Source organism: Hibiscus syriacus, unplaced genomic scaffold (genome assembly GCF_006381635.1).
Source record: "Hibiscus syriacus cultivar Baekdansim isolate YM2019G1 unplaced genomic scaffold, ASM638163v2 tig00110328_pilon, whole genome shotgun sequence".
Lineage (NCBI taxonomy): Eukaryota > Viridiplantae > Streptophyta > Magnoliopsida > Malvales > Malvaceae > Hibiscus > Hibiscus syriacus.
The window spans coordinates 5,503,274-5,528,186 of record NW_024062685.1 but is presented as its reverse complement, the minus strand read 5'-3'; the positions used below and the strand labels follow the sequence as shown (position 1 = coordinate 5,528,186).

The 24,913-nt window shown below is 32.4% G+C and overlaps 1 protein-coding gene across 2 annotated transcripts; it reads right to left on the bottom strand.

The window, feature by feature from the left end:
- On the bottom strand, positions 1 to 19,352 carry LOC120118538 (receptor protein-tyrosine kinase CEPR2-like). 2 transcript variants are annotated; one of them, XM_039138563.1, is made up of 4 exons: positions 18,893 to 19,352; positions 15,698 to 18,262; positions 15,217 to 15,597; positions 1 to 63 (listed from the first exon to the last, which is right to left on the bottom strand). In XM_039138563.1, the coding sequence occupies exons 2-3, from the start codon at positions 18,186 to 18,188 to the stop codon at positions 15,233 to 15,235; spliced, it is 2,856 nt and encodes a 951-aa protein (XP_038994494.1). In that variant the 5' UTR covers positions 18,189 to 18,262; positions 18,893 to 19,352; the 3' UTR covers positions 1 to 63; positions 15,217 to 15,232. The 2 variants fall into 2 exon arrangements, with proteins under 2 accessions (XP_038994494.1, XP_038994493.1); XM_039138562.1 differs by lacking the exon at positions 1 to 63 and having other exon boundaries at positions 15,052 to 15,597.
- Positions 19,353 to 24,913: the final 5,561 nt, after the last annotated feature.

The window sequence follows — 24,913 nt, the reverse complement described above, 5'->3', positions numbered from 1 at the left end:
ATTATTTAAACAAATATATATATATATATATATATATATATATATATATATATATATATATAAGGCTAAGAAAAAATAATAATAAAATAATAATTAAAGTAATAATTAAAATATATTAAAAGTAATAATAATATTACAAATAAGTAATGAAATAAAATAAATAAAATTAAAACTACAATCTAAACACACTTAACGTTATATTAATAATAAAATACCATATATAAGCAATCTTTGTAAATGAATAGAATAAATACTAAAAGAAATAGTTATATAATAAAATCAAATAGTATTAATGTCTATTATAATTAAAATGGATGAAATGGAAAGTAAATTTAAGATATCAATTATAAATAAATGCAAAGAAAATTAAAGTAAGGAAAAAATAAAGTCAAAGATACAAACATCAAGATTATAAATAATTAAGGAAAATGAAACATTAACAGTGAATTAATCTTTTATGAATAGTTAATTGAAAACAAATTTGGGAAAGTATTAAAATAAAAATAATTTAAATTAAAACAATTAAATCATATTCATAAATACATAAAATTCATATTCAACATTAAAAATTATAAAAATTAGTGATTAATTTATAAAAGATCAAAATTAATGAACATAATTAATAATATCATAAAATATAAATATTAATACTGTAATTTAGTTATAAAAATTAATTCGGGATCAAAATAAAAATTATTAAAATTATAAGGGATTAAATAGGGTATTTACCTAAATATATAAATATATGGGCTAGGACTAAAATAAAATAAAATAAAATTAGAAGACCTAATTAGAATACTTATAAATTCGATTTTAATGACTATAATGCAAAGTTGTAAATCAAAAGGGACCATGAGTTGTATTTGTGGATTCTCAAAATTATAGATACACCCCTCCCCAAAACGACACCGTTTGGAGAGGGGTATATAAACCCTTGAACTGACCCCTTTGGGCCATCCTTCTTCATTTTTATTTTTTTCATTCTCTCTCTAACTGAGAGAAATGAAAAACTCTCTACCATCTCTCTTCATTTCCCACGCCGGAGAGAAAACAGTTTCGACCGGCCACCGTATTCCGGCATTTACCACCATCGTCGGCCACCGTTCACGGTGGCCGAGAAATCCCAAACTTACCTAAAATAGAGATCTCAACCTCTAAAAGCCAAATCCGACCTCTTTTTCCCCTAAATCCCCTTTGATCGATGTAGATCTAAGGTTATTTACCTTAGATGTTTCGATTTTTCAACGCCGCTGTGAAGCTCCGATGATTGCGTAGTTTTCTGGGTAAGTCTTATCTCCTCTGTTTTTCCTTTCTGTTGTTGATATTTGTCGTTGGTTGCTTGTTGGTGGTGGCTTTTGTTTTTGTCTTTTCTCTTCCTCTCTGTCGCTCCCCTCTCTCATTCTTGCAAGTTCAGTGGCTTTATAGCCATCCCCGAGGCTCACCTTGGACAGGTCACAAAGGTAAAGTTCGGTGAGTCACCGAACTATGTGGTGACTCACCCTATAGCTTTGACGTGTGGAAGGCGTCGTGGCGTTTTTGGAGTATTCTGGCGAGGCGGTGGAAGGTGGCTGAGTGTCGGCAATGGCTGGTTGGAACAGCTGGCATCAGAGGCGGCAGCATGGTCGTTCTGGAAACTCTTGGAGCGGCGGTGGCGTTAGGGTTAGAAACCCTAGCATGAATGATATAAACCCTTTTGGGCCGTTGGATCTTACCAGATCCAACGGCTGTGATCAATGGCGGCTGCTGGTATGAGGCACAAACCCTAATATGGTTTAGGGTTCCATTATTGGGCTTGTTGGGCTTTGGGATTATTGGGCCTATGATGTAATTTTTAATATATATATATATTTAATAATAAATAATAATAATAATAATATATTATATTAATAATTATTATTATTATATTTATGAAAAAATTAATGTCTACAGCCTCCATTATAATTAAAAAAAATAAATTTAAATTGTATTTTGGGAATAAAGATTTTACCCTCACTATTTAAGTTATAAATAGTTGGCAAATTTACTCATTTCATATCATTCAAAAAGCAATTGCTTTTTCTTTGAAACACTCTTTGGAATTTTTTCTAGAGTGTTGTTTTGAGTAGAGAGAAGAGCAGTACCACCAAAGTTCACCCCATCTTTCGTGTGTACAGAATTTGGAGAGCCGTGCTAACTTGGTTGGCATTCGTCCATTGTAGCGATTACACACATCAGGGTGAATTCACTTTTAAGACAGTGGTTAATGTCACAACACGATAATAATTCTGATTGACCATTTTATTTAATATTTTCCAGTTAATGCCTTATTTTGCAGCAATTTATTTTTCAACAATTTAGAAGCCAATTCATCTTATTGTGGTTAAAACATGATTCTCACAAGAGGTAGGATAACTTTGCAAAATCGAATTTAAATGGTGCTACATAAGATCGTGCTTTTATGTTGCAATGCTGTAATTCATCATGCTTTTCAAAATGGTAAAATCCCAAAGGTTAGTAACAGTACATCTAAATTATTCGAAGTGTTTAATGCTAGCTATAGTTATTGCATGCCATTAATAATATGATTATAGCTTTCATGTTGATGAAGAAAGTTTAAAACGTTCATGGCTTTTTATGTTGATAAATGAAGTTTAAAAAAGATTTTTGAAGTTATTAAATTATATATTGATGAAGAAATTTTATGATTAACCATCATTGATGAGAATTATAATTGATTAGAAATTGTGTGATATTCATTTATAATATGCTCATTTAGAATGTGTTAAATGAAAATCCAAATGTAAATGCGTTATTAGAAAACCAAATGTTAAGGTGGTTTATAATACTTAATTTTTTATTTCCCTTATGTTAATGAAAAAAAAAGAATAAGAATAAGGCGTTATACAATATTGTGTTGTTTTTAAGTTTTTAAATACATGATGATTAATGTTTATTTATAAGCATTAAGGATTGCACAATAAACTGTTCATTTTGTCATTATTTATGTGGTTGTTATGATTTATGAGATTAGTGAAGAATCATGAATAATGAAACATTTGATTAAAATCAAATGCATGAGGTTTGATTTTTGAAAAGATATTTATAACTTATGGCATTAAATACAAGTCATGGTTTCTTAAGTTGTTATGATCTCGTTGATTATACTTTACAATGGTTTGATGTGAAAAAACCCAAAACATATATATTATTTTGGTGAAGGAAGCTATTTTATATTTAATGCATGAGATTAATGCATATGAATGGAATGGAAACAGTTGGTACGATTCCTTGCATATACATAAACCAATTAACTTTATTGCAATGCATTAAAATGCATGGTTACAAACTGTTAATGTATTAAAATAATTATATTATTTACTCCATTATGTATGTTTAGGTTATAATACGTTTCTCTCTCGGTGGAATTGCATTATGTGTAAGGTTGATAACATATTTATAACCATTAAACTATTGAACGGTAGAATGTTGAAACCGTTAAATTCATACGTTAAATTTTTTTTAAAGATCTAAATTGGTGATAGTTAATATGTTGAGATGAACAATCATCTATTTTTTTTTATAATATATAAATCAAAGAACATAATATCTAGGCTGCCAGATCAAATTCCTTATGCATAAGTTCTGCCACTTCACCTGGAGGAGAATGATTGCAGGATAATATCGGTAGCCAATTTATCTTTGAGAGGAAATCCTAACTTTCCAACATTTGGATGTAGCCCATCATCTTGATGACATGAGCTCCTACTGGATATCCCTCTGCCATTTTGCATTGAAATAGAGCTTTAGAGGTCTCATACCTCTCTTGACGTGCTTGCCCTTCATATATTTCCTTGAGATTTTGAATCATCTCATATGGAACCATGTCCTCGTGTTGCTTCTGAAGCTTGGGAGTCATGGTGGCAAGCATTAGACATCCAACGTCTAACATATCATCCATATGTTTCTTAAATTTGTCTTTGTCAGCTCTAGAAGCATTAGCTTTCGATTCATCAGGAACATGTTCTTCAATGACATATTCCTTCATTTCCTGTTTGAGAACAATTCTCAAATTACGAAATCAGTAAAGGAAGTTTATGCCATTAAGCTTCTCCTTCTCAAGGAGTGATCGCAGTGATAAAGTGTTGTTTTCCATTAAATCTACAACAATGGAAATATTAAAGTAAGTAAATTTACCGAAAAATTTATAAACATGTCTTTATTTACAAATTACTCCCACTATTTTATTCAAAAATTAAAACCCTCCCGTTTTAATTTCGGAAGAATTAAACAAAAATTTTTCTAGAAGGTGAGGATCCATAATTCATCAATTTCCTAAATCAGCTTTGGCTTTTCTTTTAGGATAGTGATAATTTAGGTAAGTAACACTTTACTAGTTACATCTCATGTAACTCCTCCTTTTAGTGAACAACTCTTGTTCAAGTCATCTCATGATTTATCCAAATACTTAGCCTCTAAGTTTCTAATCCTATTAGAATAACCTAGCTAAGTTATTACCAATATCTCAACCGGTGAATATCACTTGCTTATTTTTCACTTTAAACCAAGATAGATTTATGTGCCAATGCTTTGGCAAAGCCCACACAATATCGATCGAAGCCTTAACGAGGGTAAATATTGGACGGTTAAGTTAACTTGTATTATAAAGAGGGATTTGTGTAATTATCTCATCATTGTTTGTTTTAATATTAGGCTCTTATTGATCTCATCAATATTCATTCTTATTTTATCATTTGATGCATTGCATACGTAACAGATATAACAATAAATAAGATGCAATGGTTATAGCCCAAAAACAATAACTAAGGTGGCCCATCCCAAGCAAATGAGAGAACCAAAACCTTAAAACCTAATACTGCTCTCTAGGTATCTTCTCGCCTTTAGTTCAATCCGTTCTTCTGCTGCTTGTGAATTTTCATAGGATTACAATTTTAAAAGAAACTTGTTTTACATACGAGGGAGTAAGATGAGAAGATAAATACAACTGGGATATAGAAATGCACGGCTCACAGGTCGTATTTCAAATTCAACCATTGTAAATTGAACAAGGGCTATAACCATGAATGTCAAACACCGTGCAAAACAAATATATCATATATATACAAGTTGTTACGGCTTTGTTAAAAGATTAATATGATCCTACAATCTATACTATTGATAAAGGGTCAAGGGGAGATCTTATAATACTTATCAACAAAATTGTGTTTTTGGAATTTTCAATCCCGAAAGTTTTCTACATCAGAACAACCATTGTTCCACTACCAAACGTAATATGCTATCGCATACCCACAGATCATCATGTCAACAATTGACATATAGATTTCATAAAATCCTTGTAGCAACACACAGATTGTAAAAACATATTAACAAAATAACATATTAATCGTTGCGGTTATCGAATCGAACAATAAAATCATACATATTCACCGAAAATGATAAAACTATAACATGCATATCATACATATCGCATCAACCAAGAATTTAACCCGAATTTAGATCGTATAAATGGCTCTGATACCACTGTTGGGACCGTCGGCTCACCCCATGGCGCAACGAAAATAAAAATTCGACGGTCTCACCAACAATCCAAATACGATAAACTGAAATCGGGAGGAAATGATGCGAATACTTACAGCAGGTTCCTTGAAAAACAACAAAGACAATATCGACTAATGGTGGCGTCGATCGATTCGAATCGTAAGCCTCCACGAAACCACGCCTCAGCCTCTACTCAGTTCACCCGATTGAGAGCAATATTTGTTTTTCTAAAAAAACTATTTTGAGAAAAATGACTGAAGATAATGTGTAAAAATTGTTGCTAGACCTTATACCTCCTTTTATATCCAAGTTACCCTAACATATTAGGGATTTTATTATTTTAAATTAATTAAATCTTTATTTAAGTAAATTAAATTAAATATTCGGGATTATTAAAGCATATGTATATAAAACATACATTAAGTCTAGATATATTTTAGTAACGTACAACAAATTGTACATATTTGCTCATTTCAATCTTAGGGTGTGACCATATAGGTTCTTGTAACTTTAACAGTAATTATTAGAACAATTCTAATATTACATACAATGAGTGACACCTAGCAATATCATTATCACCTAAGTTACAAGAAAATATGATTATCACCTAAGTTACAAGAAAATATCATTATCACCTAAGTTACAAGAAAATATGATTCGACATATCATTTTTGTGATTAACTCTTTTATATATTACATCTTTTTGTCCTTTATATCTAGAGTAGGCACAAGTCTTGGAATAGTCACACTTGTATAGTCCATCTATTGTTTCTTGATATCTAGAGTAGACTTTAATTAACGAATAATTTGTGATATCTCATATCAACTTATTCGAGCATGACCATGCATTTCTAGTCTCACTCAATCAAGTGGCATGTGATATATTTCCTATTATGTAGGAATGACAAATCCTATCTTAATTATACACACCCACTACATATATCGAGATATATTCAATAACAATCTTTATAGAGCAACAGTTACTGAGTTTGTTTAACTGTATCAAAACATACTACAATATATGTTGGGATAGTATTGATCTTAAATCTGAGGGTCATACATATAGTCATCACCATGAGCAATGTTATGACTGTCACATAATAATCCAAGACATATGCTCATGGTAGGTCAATCCAATACATTATTCTCTAATAATATAATCATGAACCAATTATGACATCTCTATGTCAATGACAACCCGTTGTCATCAATCAATAACATGTTAGTCTTAAGCTTATTATTATTGTCCATGCCCATAATAATACTTGACTAGGGATCTTTTAATAATAACAATTATGTTATTATATGAACTTTATTATCTTCATTTTTATGTTAAACACATATATATAACTGAAAATAATAGCGACAATACCTTTATTCAATAAAATCGGAAAATAAAATGTATCATTGCAATCATCATATGATTGATCTTTGGGCATACTCTAATAGCTAGGCAGGATATCCTACCTTTTGGCAAACCAGTTCAGACATCTAGAATTAGTATGACATCTTTCTGATGTTTTTGATATTCATAGTTGGCATGTATGTATTTTTATTTTGATGCTCTTATTCGAATATATTTGAACTCTTTTTATTATACGATGAATGAATAGTATTTTAAATATTTTATATTATATCTTTTTAAAATGATATTTCAATTATTTTAAATGTCGATTTTAAATGAAACAAAATTTTACTAACTTTTAAACAGTATATGTATTATGCGTTTGATGTGACACTTCTACCTCGTATATGGGACATCATACAAGATAAAGGTGTTACAGTTCTACTCACGTAGCTTGTATTCTCTTAAATATGCATTGTGATATGAAAAATGAAGTATGAAAGTTATGAAATATGTAAAATTGGCAGGAGTTATAATATGAATATTTTATCTGATAATGTTTATTATGATTTGGATAAAATCATGAGATTATATTAATTTTAAGGTTTACAATGAAGAAATTGGCTTGAATAAATCGATTTGAAAGTTTAATGTTTTATCATATTTATGATTTATGTTTTTATGTCACCTTATCTTATTACTGCCTCACTAAGTTATACTTATCGCATGCTAATTTTCATATGTAGGTTCTGATGGAGATAAGGACAAGCAATAAGGAGCCTCCCTAGCATCTTTTTAGATATCATTTGTACTTCCAGTATAAGTAAAACATCTCTGATTTTATTTTTGACTATTAGTGGCATGTATATTTATGTTATGAGTTTGTTGTCGGATTTGGTTTAAATGACTTGTAATAGTAAACTAGGATAATATTATTTTGTTTAGTTTAGTTTAGTTATATTTGTATTTATGAATGAATAGAATATATATAATATATTATTATGTTATAATTGGTTTGAAAATTTAGCAGTGTTTATGCAGTTTTAAATAGTTTATGAACATCACCAAACTGTCTAATTGTTGTCTAAAATCGGATCCATTTTCAATGATTAAATATTATTTTATAGTTTTATGCGATTAATGAAATAAATTTAAAATTGAAATAGGGATGTTTTAAAAATGAAACAAAATTTTAAGTATTTAAGTTTGACAAATGTTTGTAAAGTTGATATAACATCTTTAACTCATATTTCGAGACGTAAACAGGTTATGGGTGTTACAACTGTGCTAACCTTAGGGGTCATTTGTCCACCGTAGTACAAACATCAGGATAAACTTGCTTCTAAGGCAGTAGTTAATACCATGACACTATTATCTTTCTGGTTGACTATTTTATTTAATATTTTACAAACAGTGTTAATACATTGTTTTGCAACAATCTATTTTCATTGTCTTGATATAATTGTTTTTTCTTGACTACACTATTTTAATTAATAAGCTCATTATAATATTGGCTTTTGTTATGAATGAAGTTAAATTTTGAAAAAGACATATATATAATGTAATTCACTTGTATCGAAAAATGATTAAAATATTATATAATGAAAATTAAGATAATCAGCTTTAATTTACTTATATCGGGAACAATATTAGAATATGATATAATGCAAAAGATATTAACATAACTTGGTTAAAGTCCACTATAAGTGTGTATATTATAACAAAATTTATTTTAATAGTAGAAATTTTAATCCCTATACATTTAAAAAAAAATAAATAATTTTATCCTTAAATATTTAAGTATAATTAATTTATTTAAATATGCATTGGGTTCTATGGTGCTTTGGAGGAGGCTCATAGTATGAATTGTGAGATTCATTACGAAGATTGAATGATGATCTTGATATTCTGTGACTCATGATTGGAGACTTTAATAAAATAATGTTTTTCTTCGAGAAAGAAGATCTTGTTCGCAACGAGCGCCAAATAACGACGTTATGTGATGTTATTGATGAATGTGGCCTTTCATATATTGGTTTTATAGGCCCTTGGTTCACTTGGGAGTGTGAAAAGCAAATTGATAATTTTCAAAGCTGATATTGGGTTTTTATTTTGAGTTTGAGCGTGGGTTGTGCCCCATTTTCTCTTCATCTTCTTCCTTTGTCTTCTTCTTCCCTCTCCAAATCTCCATAGCTCCAAATGCTGGTAAGAACATCTTTCCCTACTTCTTTTGGCTTCTATTCTATTTCAAACACATCCGACAACCTTTGGTATGCTAAGAAATCCTTGCGTCTTTGTTGGTTAGTGAAAAAAAGTGAGAAATCAACCAAATCATAAAATAAAGGAGTGTGGCTAAGCAAGGAGCTTTATTTCGGGATTCAAACACCAAAGTAGTATATTTCTAATCCTTTGGAGTGTTAAGGCTTTCTTAAATATAAAGATTTAAGAAGATTTGTGTAGTTGAGTATATTATGGTTTAAACTTGATTTCAAGATTTAATGATGTTTTAGATGTAAAGAATGTGTTTTTATGTTGCCTTAAGTCCTTAAATAACCTTCTAAAGCTTCAGTGCAAGATTAGAAACGAAACCATGTCATTTAGGATATTTTTGGGTGTTTTCAAAGCCTAAATAAAACATTTTGGGGTTTAATATCGATATTGGGATGAACAGTAACAATACTAGATGAATTAGAGCAAAAATTAGGGATTTCAGGAAGGGAGTGTTGATACTGCCAGGGAGAGTATCGATACTATCCCTACAATATCGATACTCAGGGTAACAGTATTGATATTGGGCCTATTTTTCAGAAACAGAATGCATTTTTGGTATCGATACTTACATGGGTATCGATATCGATACTTGACCTTGAGGTATCAATACTGCAAGTAGAGTATTGATGTTAGATTTAACCCAGTTAAGGCCCGTAAGAGCAAAGGACAATTTGCAATAGTAAGACTTAGTCCGTGGGGGACTTAAATGACCAAAAAATACATAGAAACACTCTAAGGAGTGGGGTACGACAGATGTAACCATACTGAGCGAAATACGTCGAAATATCTTCAGTTGAGCACATATACAAATAATTAAGAACAAGGATCGTTACAGGGGATGTACTAATACCCAGGAAGTGTAAGTCGTTCCTTCAATTCAAGGTGCATTAAAGGGAGGGACGATAAGAACGACTAGAGCTTCGCTACTCAGAGTTGAACATGAGTCAGGTATCGGGCTAGCGGATAATACATCCAGTGATCAGCAAACTCAGTAATTGTCGTTGAATCACAAAACACGTAGAGACTTCTTTTGAGATAAAGTGACTAAAGCACTCTTAAATAACGAATAGAAAAGTTTAATAAATAACTATAGTAACATACTATAAGCCTTCGCATAATGTTCTAGTTGAGAGAATGAGTGAGATAACAGTTAATGAGAGGATGACTTCACTTTAGTAAGCCCAGTTTTGCTAGGATATAGTCAGGTTACCTTAGTTGCCCTAGTGGGGCATTGTCATTGGGCAAGGCACTTCAGGGGCTAAATAGGGCACAAGGCCCGAACATTCGCAAGTAGTGGGTTAGAGATGTCAGTGTCATGCGAGCTTAGGGCCCTCAGTCATACATGTATAGTTGCATCAGTCCAGTACAACAAATATCTTAAAGCTTGGCTTGAAGGCTATGTGAGACCGAGCCAATACTTCAGTTAGCCGAGAATTGTACTGATGCTATATGACACTGGTTTCCCTTCAATGATCTAATTGAAGGCTATGTGAGACCAGGAGATTATTCAACAGTTTAGTGAAAATTACACCGATTCTATGTGACACCGGGTTCCCTTAGTAACTAGTGTCTGAAGGCTATGTGAAACTAGATACTAGTCAGGGTGAATTCAGATAATACACAGTACAATTAGGTTTGCATTCAAATAATGTACATGAGTATCAATGTCGCAATTAGATAATGCCTAGTAGTTACATTCATTAGGGTTAGAGACCTTTTAGTGGTGTACTCATGGCGAGGCCCTTAGCAGAGGATTAAGGGAAATATGAGACCCCTACTTCAGTGATATAACAATAAAACTTTAAATAGGTAGCACTTGATCATGATCATGCATGTACCTACTGTTTAGTACCATGTCTTTAGTATTCTTGTGTTTATGAAATTCTTAATGTTGCTCTAGATTAGATATTATATTGTTCGGCTTTGTAAGCTCAGCCGTCAGATGTTTTCCATTGGTAGGTCAGTAGCTTGGGCAGTTCGTGGAGCTCCGTTGCAGCAGGACTTCTAGCATCTCTGAAAAAATAATGTATTGTAGCTTTAGTGGGCATGTGTATTCATAGAACCTTACTTTTGTATTAGAGTTGTAAACCTCAAGATGTATTATTTTGTTTTAAATTATGTGTCATGGAGCTCTGTTTTATAAAATATTTTTTATAACAGTTATTTATGTTTTATTTATGATATCATTCATTAAGTTTGAAAAAATGGATAGGTTTTAAAAATCAGGGGGTTGACTTAGTAACCCAATGTGGCACTTTAGGCCCAATCGGATTTAGGGTGTTAAAATTAGCCCCTTCTTTTAAATATGATTACAACTTCTACCATTATCTGAATATGACGCTTTAAGTTTGAGGCTTCTTGGTTACTATAGGACTCTTGTGAAGGGGAAGTGAGATTTTTATGGAAAGAGGCTGATGGGTTGGTTCTATAAAAATCCATTATGTTTGCAGTGATCTAGATAAGTGGTTTAATAATGTCTGTCGTTTAAAATGGTTGACAGCTTTGGATCTCCAAAAGAGTCTAATGGATCTTCTTGAGCTAGTATCAACGGATGAGGTGCTATGCGATATTGTTGACGCAAAACTCAGGCTGAACTTAGAAGCAGATAATGATAAGTTATATTGGGAGGAACGAACTTGGGTTAATTGGCTTAAATTTAACGATAATAACACGAACTTTTTTCATATATATGCATCAATTCGAAAACGTCTGAAAAAGATGGTCACTTGAAGATGATGACGGTGGTGGTGTTAAGGGTGAAGTATGTATTAGTAATTTGGCAAAGGTTATTTCCAAATTGTCCATGCCGATAGTAAATAACAGAGTCTTAGAAGGGATAGAAAATTGCATTCCATTAGGTATTAATGATGAGTTGCTGCATGAGTTTTCGTATGAGGACGTTACTTACTTACTTGTACATTCAAAGTCATGAGCCCTTTGAAAGCTTCAGGAGGGGACAAGCTTGGGACTTTATTTTACCAAAGATTTTGGCACTTAATAGGTCATGAAATAGTCATGTATTATCAATTTCATTTAGGATCGTATGATATACTGGAGATATATCATACTCATATCGTTCTTATTTCCAAAATAGCTGAACCAAAAAGGATGAGTCAATTTCACACCATTAGCCTTTGCAATGTCATTCAAAATTGTTTCAAAGATGTTTGTCCACAGAATGCAAGATCACCTACATTTATGTATTGATCGGGCACATAGTGTGTTTGTCCTAGGAAGATTGATCACAGACAATGTTATCACCGCTTTTGAGATGTTTTACTCTTTTCAAATGAAGAGAACAAGCCGTAACGGATATTTCGCTTTAAAACTTGACATGAGCAAAGTTTACGATAGAGTAAAGTGGCCTTTCCTTTGGGTTACTATAGAGAAAATGAGAATTGTAGCTAGATGGATTGATTATCTCAAAAGGTGCGTGAGCTCGCTTTCATATTTGGTTATTCTTAATGGATTTGCGGGCAAGAGTTTTAAAACTCAGCGGGGTCTTCGCTAAGGTGATGTTCTTAGTTCGTATTTGTTTCTTACATGTAGCGAGGATTTGTCTTCACTATTTCGCCAAGCTGGTGCTTTGGGGGACTTCAAATGAGTGAAGCGAAATAGATATGCACCAAGGATTTCTCATTGTTGTTTGCAGACGATTGTCTCATTTTTTGGGAGGCTACTGCAAGCATGACTTCAAGAATTAAGGAGATTTTGTACATTTATGGCGACAGTTCTGTTCAAGTAATAAATTTTCATAAATCATGTGTTTTTTCAGTTCAAACGTCATAGAGAAAAACAGGAGTAATGTGTGTTGTATCCTCGATGTCTCAAATACTTCAAACCAAAAAAAATATTTGCGCATCCCCACAATTGTGGGTAGGAATAAAAAGGGTGATCTCTCACATTAAGGATAAGTTTTACAGTCGGGTTCACAACTGGTTTACTCGAGCGCTGTCTTAGGGTGGCAAAGAGGGTTTCATTAAATCAGTTCTGCATTGAATTGTTTTCTGCTACTGAAGGGTTTGTGTTTAGAGTTAATCAGTATTATGGATCGATTTTGGTGGAAAAAATCTGGGTACAAGAGGTATTCATTGGTGTGATTGGGAATCTTTGTGCCCGTTAAAAGAAAGGGGTGGTTTGAGGTTCCGAGATATGATGAAATTTAATAAAGCACTTTTAACTAAACATGGTTGAAGACTACTAACCAACCCAACATCTTTGGCTGGACGAAGTATTATTCCTCGGGCGATTTCTTAAGCTCGGAATGAGTTCTGGTTCCCGATAAATCCTCCGAGCTTCGTTGAATCTAATCGATCTGATTCGGTAGTGTATGTTGCAGATTTGATTGATGACGATACTGAAATTTGGAAGGATGAATTAGCTAGTAAGTGTTTAATGAAGAAGAGCCCAACTTGATTCTCGGAATTCCAATCTCGTAGTTCAATCAGGAAGATTTTTGCGTATGGAATGGTGAAAAGTCGGGCGTTTATAGTGTGCATAGAGATTATCGGCAACTACTTAAAGGGGTGGATGTTTCTCAACCGATGAATGCTGTGTTAGAACACACATGGACTTGTGCTTGTCAAAGGAAAATTAAGTTATATGTGTGAAAATTTATTCAAAATTGCATCCCTTCAATGCAAAATTTATACATAAAGCATATTGACACAATCATTTTTATTAACGATGTGATGGTGTTAATCGGGTATTCATATTGTTAGAGACCGTCATCTATCTAGTTTGATTTGGTCGACTATGAATTATCATTGCTCCCTACTGTAACAGATGCAAACTTATTAGATTATTGGGTTGGGTGTTTACTCGTTATCCTTTATCAAAGCATGTAGATATTTTTGTAATTATTTGGGGATTATGGTTTGCCCGTACTCAACTTTACCATGAGAGGAAACAAAAGCGAGTGAATGATTTTGTTACCTTTGTTTGATCCCATTGCTTGAAATTTAATTCTGCAAATGCTAGCATCCAAGGTCCTAATCGTTTGTTTCTTTCAAGTTGGATACCTCCCTTTCCCCAGCTGTGAAGGTAAACTTTGATGTCCGATTCTCACAATCACGACAAAAGCATGGTCAGGAGTTGTTATTACAGATAGGAACACATTCCGGGTGCCTGTAGAAGAAGGTGTTCAAAAATTACCTCTCCTTTCATGGCAGATGCCATGGCAGCAGTGCATGCAATCCAACTCGCTGTTGATCCGAGTTTTCGGGAAGTTATCATTGAAGGTGATACGCGTACGATAATAGAGAAACTCTCCTCCTCAGTACAGGACTTATCGTAAATAAGTGCCTTGACATGGGAGGTACGAAAGAGACTCGAGTCTTTACATGCATGTGTGTTTCGATTTTCTCCATGGTGAGGCTCGCTTGCTGCGGATGAACTTTGGGATGGAAGATAGATATTGGGTTGAGGAGGCTCCCTCCCTGATGAAAAGGCAGGCGACCGAAGATAGAAGATAGAAGATGGATTGACCCCCTTAGTTCTTTCAACACGACCGACATTGTGTGCATGATCGATCTGCCATGTTTTTTTTCTTTTTCTGATTTTGTGCAAGATTGAAGAAAAGTTAGCTGTATGCCTCATTCTTTTTATTTTTTAATGTCTGTTCAGTTTCTAGAATTTTGTCTTTATGTTTTATTTGTCTTTAGTTTCTGCACCATTTATTGCTGCATTGATGCTTGTGCGTTCTGTGCACTGCACATGGACAGTTTTGTGTTTGTGTTATCTTTTAAAAAAAAACTGGCTTTTCCTTTTTCAAAAAATTAATTGATTTAAATATTTTGGTTTAAACATCCTTTAGATATTTCTTAATTCACGAGAAATAAATCATTTTAATCCAAGTATGAAAAATCCGTAAACCGAAATCTAAACAACATTTTATACACAAAAACCCTAAAAATTTCAGTCACATTCCAACAAAGTAATATCTTGGAAGCAAAGCTTTTAACTTCTTCAACACCTAAAGCCTCCCAAAACTTGTAGCACAACACTTAATATATTTCTATCCGATTTTGTTTACTAGTAACGTAGTTATATATATACATTTACATATATAACAAAAACCTTCTATTGATCCTCGTTAGATCGGTCATCCGGAGACACGGGAATGACAGGTTTAGCATCAACGAGCATTTTGACTACCTCTCTCATGGTGGGACGCAAATTCGGAAGTTTGGCAGTGCAGAGGATGCCGATCTTCAAGACTTTAACCATGTCGTCTCGGACCGTGGCTGTTTCGGTGGCTACTTGTCTGTCGAGAATTTTGATGACATTTTCATGGCGGTTGAGGTGAGTTAAAACCCAGTGAACAAGATCTTGTCCTTCTCCGTACTCTTCGTCAATGGCTGCTCTTCCGGTTACTAGTTCCAGTAACACTACTCCGAAACTATAAACATCGCTTTTCCTAGTAACTTTTAGAGTATATGCAAGCTCTGCCAAGTATTTGAATGATAAGATATATAGTTGGAATATATATATATATATATATATATGCAAAGTTCGAAAGAATGGTAAAAGTGTTTTCAAACTCACCAGGAGCAATATAGCCATGGGTGCCTGCAAAACAGCTCCATTCAGATCCCTTGAGAGATTTTTCTGCAATCTTTGCGACCCCGAAATCAGCGATTTTCGGCTCGTAATCCTTTTCAAGTAAAATGTTGGATGATTTTATATCCCTGTGAGTGATAGGAGGGGAGCAATCATGGTGCAGATAAGAAATTCCCTTGGCAGCTCCCAAGGCAATCTTATGTCTTTGATGCCAATTCAACTCTGGCTTCCCATCTTTTTTCACTCGGCGGATTGCTTGATAAACGTTTCCGTTTTCCATGTATTCGAATACCAAATAGCTTGATCCGCCTTTCGTCAGACATGCGTAGAGCTTCAGAATGTTTCGGTGCCGAATTTTGCCCAAGATTCCCATCTCTGCCGCCAAAACCTTGAGGCCTTCCCCTTTCCACAGTTGCTTCACAGCGACCACAACACCTTTTTTCCTCAAATCCAGGCGATAAACTCTTCCGGTACTGCCGCTTCCGATCAGATTTTGCTCCTCTAGATTACATATTTCCTCAGCTTCGATATCCATGTTGTGGAAACATGCAATTTCCCATTTCGGACTAACTTTGTTGCCGCCTTCGATACTGTTCTCAATGTCTGCTTGACTACGCTTGAACTTCTTGTAACTCAGAAGCAGTAGTCCAGCTAGAACAATAAACAAAACAACAGCTATAACGATGTACAAAGCTGATTTATCTCTGAATACCCTTTTCCAGTCCCGATCTTCCTTGCAAACATTGAGCACTGTACCGGCGTTCATACGAGTTTTAGTATTTTGGTCAATGCAGAGTCCCCCGTTACCAATAAATGCTTTCTCTCCGTCGATGGTCAAGAGCTCATGAGGAACATTTCCAGACAATTGGTTATCAGACAAATCAATGGAACTCAGCTTCAGGTTTTCGAGATTCTTCGGAATTGGACCGGTAAGTTTGTTTCCCGAAAGATTCAAAGAGTTCAAAGAGGGCATGAATGAAACTGTTGGTGGGATAATGCCACTGAAATCATTACCAGCAAGATTCAAGTCCACCAACTTAACACAATTACCTAGTTCCACCGGTATCGATCCGGTAATTGAATTTTGCTCGAGATGCAACGAAAATAACTGCTGCAGAGCACCAATCTCAGCAGGTAGATCTCCAGGAAAGTTATTGTTATTCAAAAGAAGCTTCTCTAAGTTGATCAACTTGCCAAGTTCCGATGGAAGATTACTTGAAAATCTATTGTTCTGCAAAACCAACTGAGTCAAGTTGGTGGAAGATCCAATGCTGGCAGCTATTCCTCCGGTAAAGTTATTATCACCAAAATCAATTATGTTCGCATGCGGAAGTGCCCAAAGTCCATCTGCAACTTCTCCGGAAAATCGGTTCTTGTTGATCCTGAGCCTTAGCAGTGATTTACATTCAGCATACGAATCCGGAAACTGTCCTGAAAAGTTATTTTCAAGAGCCAGTAAAAGTGTTAGCTTTCTTCCCTCACAAAAGAACCTGGGAAATTCACCTGAAAATTGATTCTCCGATATGTCGATTATTTCCAACGGTGAGAACCGGCCCAAATTGGCAGGAAATTCACCGGAAAACCGGTTTTGGTAGACCGAGAACCCTATAAGATGGTTCATATCTCCAAATCCTGCAGGGATCTCTCCAGAAAAGTTGTTGGAGTAACATTGGAACACAGTCAAATTCAGGTTTCCAAGCTCTTTCGGCAATGTCCCGTGCATATGATTCGAGGAGATGTCGATTTCTTTCAAGAGAGGAAGATCAGTTATCCCTGGTGGCAACTCCCCTGTCAAATTGTTGCGATACAGCTCAATCTTGTTAAGGTTTTTCAGTTTCGAAATCGAGTTCGGGATAATCCCAGAAATCTTGTTCCATGACACATCCAATACCTCTAAGGCCTGCAACTCAAACAGGGACTCTGGAATCTGCCCTATAAGATTGGAATTGGGAAGATACAAGTAAGTCAGGTTCTTCAAATTCCCGATACTCTCCGGAAGCTCACTCTCATAGAAATCATTTTCAGCTAAAGCGAGATAAGTCAGTTCAGTTAAGTTCCCTATCCAAACCGGGATAACTCCCACCATTTTATTCCCGGTCAAGTTCAGAACTCTGAGATTTGAACAATGGTTTATTTCTTCTGGAAGTTCCCCAGAAATTGCGTTCTGAGGCAAAGAAAGGCTTTGAAGACTTTGAAGCATTGAAATGGAAGGTGAAATTTCACCGGAAAGTGATTCCCCAGCAAGTGAAATCCCCGTGACATTGCCTGAAACAGGGTCACAAGTAATTCCATAGAATGTGCATGGAGAATCTGATTCTTTCCATGAATCCAAGACGTTTAAAGGATCTTTGAGCTTGTTTTTGAAGTCGATAAGAGCTCGGGTTTCGCCGTTAATGGCGGAACAAGGCGAGAAAACAGCAGAAGACATGACTGAGAACAGTATAAAGCAGCAACATGGAGTGATGTTGAGGGCCATATTTGGAATTCAAGGAAAGGAATTATTGAGCTATAAATCCAATGTTTAAACCATTCCTGACTGGCTGGCAATAACTGAAACAGATAATTAAAGATCAATTATTTTATTGAAACAAATATTAAAATAAAAAATAAAATATGTTAAAAGTAGATTTTGCTGACAAACAAAGACAAAAAAAGGAAGAAAATCTGAGACTATTTGCACTTGAATTTTAATAGTAAGAATCAAAATCGGCTACCCTTTGACGGTAAAGAACAACTTCTAACCTACAAAAGATATGAACTTAATAAGTTGGATTTGTTCATAAAGTAAAGCAAATAAATTATTATTATTATTATTATTATTATTATTATTATTATTATTATTATTATTATTAAAAAAAGGCAGGAATCTGGAAGAGAAATCGCAAGACTCGATCAAGGTTTGGTTGTCAATTCTGGGATAATAATGAAACAATAATCCAAATCTATTCAACTTAAAGTAGCTTTTTTTTCAAGGTTTCAATGTCTCAACTGTTCAAACCCATATCTAACATTCTTTAAGCTACTATGCTATGGATTATATAGCATTCATAATTAACAACAGAATTTCATGGGCTTATCTTTCTCAACAGAAGACTGAAAAAAACAAAATCCACAAAAAAGTTTGAATCGAAATAAAGCAAACAATTTGGAAGTGAAAACAATGGGAGCTACCAGACGTACCTATGTGAAACTCAGGCAAGACGAAGACTGGGGTTTTCTCCTTATTTGTTTGGCTACTGGGAAAGTGAAGAATTTCCCACTGTTAACTAGTGTTTAGTTTCCCAAGAGAACGATGGATTTCTCGAGGAGAGGTTACTTTTTCCTTCTTTTTGGGCTATTTGTTGGAAGATCCTCACCGAAACTGAATTATCTAACAAATCAAGGAGAAGAACAAAGCAAGCAAAAGCCTCAGTTTCATTCTAGTTCTAAAAAGAAAATTAGAAGAAGAAAAAAACACAGAGACAGTTCGGTTTGGTTTGATGATCTCTTGAGAGTAAATGAAAACCCAGATTCTGGATTGGGAGGTTTCAAAATGGAACTGCCAAAATCACAGTAGAAAACCAGGAAAGAAACAAGCGAAACGCAAGTGAAATGAAAAAGGAAAGGTAAGTAATTGAAATGGTATTTTGTGAGAGCCAACAAAGGAGACAACTTCTGCAGTGCGAAGAAGATTGATTCAGTGGGGAAAGGTAAGCATTATTCGTTGTATCGATGCGTGCATGATTCGAGTGTGGATCCACCAACTGGCATAGGTGGAAAGTTCACTTCGAGTAATTTTTTTAAAAAAATTATTATTAATTTAAAATTTGTGTAAGATAATATTTATTTTAAAAATTAACTATATATACATTTTATAAATATAATTGGATCCTTTAAACTTTTAAGAATAATATTATTTCTTTTTATCACTAGTTACTCAATGAGTTTTAAATTATAAAATTAAATAGTTATAGTTATTTAGTAAAAATAAAAAATATTAAAATAATTAAATTCAAATAATTGTTTATTTAAATTGATAGATTATTAATAAAATATAAATAATTATATAAAAATGATAAAATAATCGAAAATAATGTGAAAATAATTGAAAGTGAAAGCTTTTGTTTTAAGCAATTTTTATGCTCCCACATCCACTTGGACCTATCCGAGAGAAAATGTAACAAAATTCGGCAAAAGAACAAATGCAATAAAGGGTATATGGTCAAAGTAAATAGCGTAAAATATAAATACTGCTCATGCAATAGATAAATCAATCAATAATTTCTGGATAAGCATTATTTTGGATTTGTGGTTGTGATTAGGGTTATTTCTAATTTAAGTCTTAAATTATAAATTAACACTAACATGTCTTTTAAATGATATACACGAATCAAGCTATTTGATAGTAAATGAATTGCTTTAAGGATTTGAGTTCGAGTACTAGAAATTTTAGGAGAAGGAACGTTCAATGTCAAATCATTTTTTTAAATGTGAGTTTTGTATGTTTTATTGATGATTGTACGTACAAAACAGGAACAACATAATGAGTCTCGTTAAAAAAAAATCTTCCTAAATCTAAATGGAGGAAAAAAAAGTGCACCATTTCAAAGTCGATACAAGAAACGGCATACAAAACCGAAACAAAACCATCTCAATTTAATGTCAAATCATTGAGAGTTGTCTCTAAATAGATAATACATTGTACTTATGACAGATTATAAAAAAACAAAAATAATAATAATAATAACATCCATTAATAAAATGGAAAATGTTAATCATATTTTTTTATATAAAAGCCGTTTTATTAATTTTTATTTAAAACGATTGAAATGCAATTTAGAGTAAAATATAAGAATTATTATAATATGAAAAATGATAGTTTGTGATAATTATGGATATTCTTTTTAGTATGAGTGAAAAATTATTATTAATAATAACATAATTTATTGAAGAATAATTTCATATTTTATGTAAAAGGCCTATGGCTTTCTAAGATTTTTTTCATTTGAAGAAACAAAATCTTGTATTTTGTTATGTTATTGTTTTAATACTAAAATTTTGTAAATTCATAGCATGTTTAACTTTTTTTTGGCATTTTTACCCAAAAATCACCCAATATTATAATATTACCAATCAGACACCGTTTTTGTAACACCCCAACCCGTATCCGACCCGGATACGAGTCCGAGATGTCACATTGACATTTCAAAACCTTTATTCTTGCAAAATAACATAACATTTGAACTTATATTAAGAAAATACGATCATATATTGTTGAATTATATTTGTTATAAAATTTTGAGGCAAAAACGTATTTATGAACAATAATCTTACCAAATTTTCAAGATACTCTAAATCCAATTCTATCACTTCATATCTCTTAATTAAGTTGATGACAAGTCAAATTTAATTTCAAATTCAACTTATCAACTATTTTCTAAAAATTCACTTAAAACCCATTTTCTTTAATCTCTCCTAACTTCTTAATCTTTTGATTTTAAGACAACTTAAGCTTTCCATAAGCTTAAGTATCACCTAAGGATCAAAACTCACTCTTGAATTTTAAAGATTAACCAGAAAAAAAACAAACTCACCTTAGCTTGATTTGCTTCACGGTTGGGAGAAGAAGAAGATGAAAAAGAAATATATGGGAACATGGTTTCCCAACATGCTCCACATGGGTATTCTAATACCCATTAATTATTATTTAATTATTTTACTTATTCAATGACCTATTTACCCTTTAACTCTTTCAATAATCACCAATAACCCTTCAGATATTATTTTCAAATAAATCAATGAACTTTTCAACTTTTCCACTTTAATCATCAAATTCTGAAATTTTATAATTTAGTCACTAACCCATAGTTTGGGATGTTACAATTTTCTCAAATTTTATCGATCTAGCACCCTTTATAATAAGGTGCATTACGTGAAACGCGCCTTTGCTTAGGTGGAACGAAGGCGCCTTCCCTGAAGCGCACCTTTCAGTGAAAATATTGACAACACACCACTTGATAAGGCATATTTCAAGGGGCACAGCTTTCATGTTTTTCTTGCCACATCAGATTCTCTAAAAACATATTAAAAAATATGCTTTTAAAAAAAACTATAGGGACTAACATCGTAATTTAATACATATTATTTTCATGACTTGAAGAGCATAACAGTGTTAGTTTATATAGGTATATTAGAGTGTTTATGTTATGTTTCTTGACAATGTGGGATAAAAGTTAAAAAGTGTATTCTTTAATCTTTTTTTTATCTCTATATCTAATAAATCTACTTATACACTATTGTTAAATTACATTAGGTTAATATTTATTATTAAGGTTTATTAATTAAGATTATATATTTTTTTATATGTTAATATATTTAAAATTTTATTTGTTAATTAAGAGTTCAAAAATTTTATATAACACAAATTAAAAATATTGTCACATATTGTCAAGAAACATAACATAAACACTCTAATATGACTATATAAACTAATCTCATTAACATCCTCAACTCATGGAACTAATATATATTAAATTACGATGTTAGTCCTTATAGTTTTATTTTTTCAATTTTTTAAAACGTATTTTTTTAAAAAAATACTTTTAGGAAATTTGACCTGGTAAAGAAATCTTGGAAGGTGTGCCCTTTGAAATGCGCATTTCCACATAGTGTTATATCAATATTTCCCTTGAATACGCATTTCAGGAAACGTGCCTTCGATTCACCTAAGTAAATGTGTGTTTCATGTAACGTGTCTTATTATAAAGGGTGCTAAATTAATAAATTTTGGGAAATGATGCCTGACATGTAATATCATAATATTTAAGGTGATTTTGGTTAAAAAAGCAAACTTTTTTATAATATAAAAAAGAAGAGGAATATATTGAAGAGAGAATAAAGGTGGGTAGATATTGTACACTATCCATATACCATATTCTTACAATGTTTCTAAATTCCCTCACCACTTAATTATTGATTAGGTCTTAATCAACAAAGTCACCATCCACATTTTTTTGTCCGCTTCTAGTTTGATCTCATCACTCCGTATCAAAAATTTTCACAAATATTTCAATAAAATTTTGTATGTTTTTAGAGAAAGTATATTATATACTCTAAATATTCAATAATCACGATATCATTTTCATACGAGAAGAGATATACCACTTAATAAGTTAAGTTTAATTGTCACACACATGTTGTGTTTATCCGTTCATCTAATATGGATTTATCGAAATTGTTAATGAAGTAATTTGATGTGCTTTGCCGAAGCTATTTGTCGTTGGATGACTTTGGGATTGATGAAAAGCAAAACATAAACATGATAGACTTGGTTCAAGTCTTCAACTGACTTGTTTCCTATTTTGTATTTGCATCAATCTCATTCTACTTGCAATATCATTTTAATAATCAAAATATTGATTTATTATTTAAGTTTTATTATAAAGATATTCTATTTATTTATCGAATAAAAAAAGTGGAAGTGGATTTTGGTACCGATCCAATTGAACTCTATTGTTTGCGGTTTTCAATCACAAACCATGTTGTTCAATCAACGCTTAAATTAGAAATCCTTGCGCATTTGCGCTGCCTTCTTTTTTTTCCCTTTTTTTTTCTTTAACTTTTTTATTCGCGCTATTAATTTTAATATTAGTTACTGATGGTTAGTGGTTATTAATTTTCTTATTTTTTTTACCCTATATATTTTGTTTTCTTGAGGTTTTTATAAAATTTGAACAAAAATTACATTTTTTGTTCTCGTGGTACTTGATTTCTCTACTATTGTGATATGATTTTATAACTTTTAGTATGTTTTTCGTATATTTTTCACGACATTTATTTTTTGATTGGTTTATCGATGGCCACATATAATCAAATCCCCTCTTTGGTAAAATATCATTTGTCGATATAATCAAAATCGTATAGTGAAACATCCTGTCAGATAGTTTGGTTCCTTCACCACTCCTTTATCATTTCGTAAAGCATATCGTTTGACAGAGACTATGAATTTTTATGAAGGTTACTGATTCTTTTTATGTTGGTGGTCATTCTCAATGGAACGTTCCATTTTATTCGTACCTTTGGGTTTAAAACTTTTATTTTTGTATGATTTTTTTGTGACTATTATCTTTAAATTTTTTAATATTTTGATGCGTTGTAATTCTAATCCTTTCATTATTTTTATTAATAAAATATAGTTTCCATTGTTAAAAAAATCCCAATGCATTTATATTTTGATTTTGCCCGTGTCATTATTTCGCATTATTGCGTCATATTTTGTGTTAGTATAGTTATACTTATCAAAAAGGAGGAATACGAAATGATGCCAGTAGTGTACTATTTCGATTTTGGTGTTTGTCTGTGCTGACTAATAGTATAATACCAATCTGTACCATATTCCATATACATATTACTTGGTGCATGTTTTTTCTCTTTTGAAACGCTTTTATTCATAAACTTTTGGTTCAATATAGTGCAACACGAGTTTATAAATTAATTAATAAATATGATAAAGTGAGGAGATCCCAATTCTGAAAATTTCAGGATTCTTTTTGGGAAGGAGACATGTTAACATTTCACTACAATATTTTTTTTTGTTGCCTTCCCGGTTTCAAAGCTTCGCCTTGATTAATCCGGATCGACTCACGTTGCACACTTAATTTTAGTGGGTGAGTCTCCTAGCAGTGATTTTATGCATATACATGGGCTCGAACTTGAGACCTTACATAAGCGATATCAAGCTGCTTATCACTTGAATTAACCTCTGTTGATACACTAGAATATTTTTAACGATAATTAAAGATAGTGATTATAATAAAAATGATTTAGAATTCAGTGATTGTATTATCTGTTTTAAAAGTTTGATGATTATTTATGTAGTTTATTATATATTTTATTAGAAAAATAAATATAATAAAATTTATAGTTCAATTTCAAATAGAATACGAGAACGTATAGATATCTTTATGTAATAATAGCAATAAAAAGGAGATAAATCTAACAATACAGCACCAAAAGAGTAGGACCACATGAAGAGGAGCATAAACAAGCGTGGGTAAAGGTCATTTTCAACTGAGGTAGTTCAAATGGTAAACAATTTGATATTCTTTAAGTAATGTTTCAAGTTCTAATCATATTGTATGTAGAAAAATATTATTAAAAGACTTATCTACTAAAATTAAATATACAACCTGAATTAGATCAGGTTAATGAGGATTAAGTCTT

Excerpts from the sequence above, each read along its gene's own strand:
- LOC120118538 (XM_039138563.1), bottom strand. The coding sequence starts at position 18,188 with ATGGCCCTCAACATCACTCCATGTTGCTGCTTTATACTGTTCTCAGTC. Across the intron at positions 15,598-15,697 it reads CCATGGCTATATTGCTCCTG|AGCTTGCATATACTCTAAAA; the intron begins GTGAGTTTGAAA and ends AATACTTGGCAG.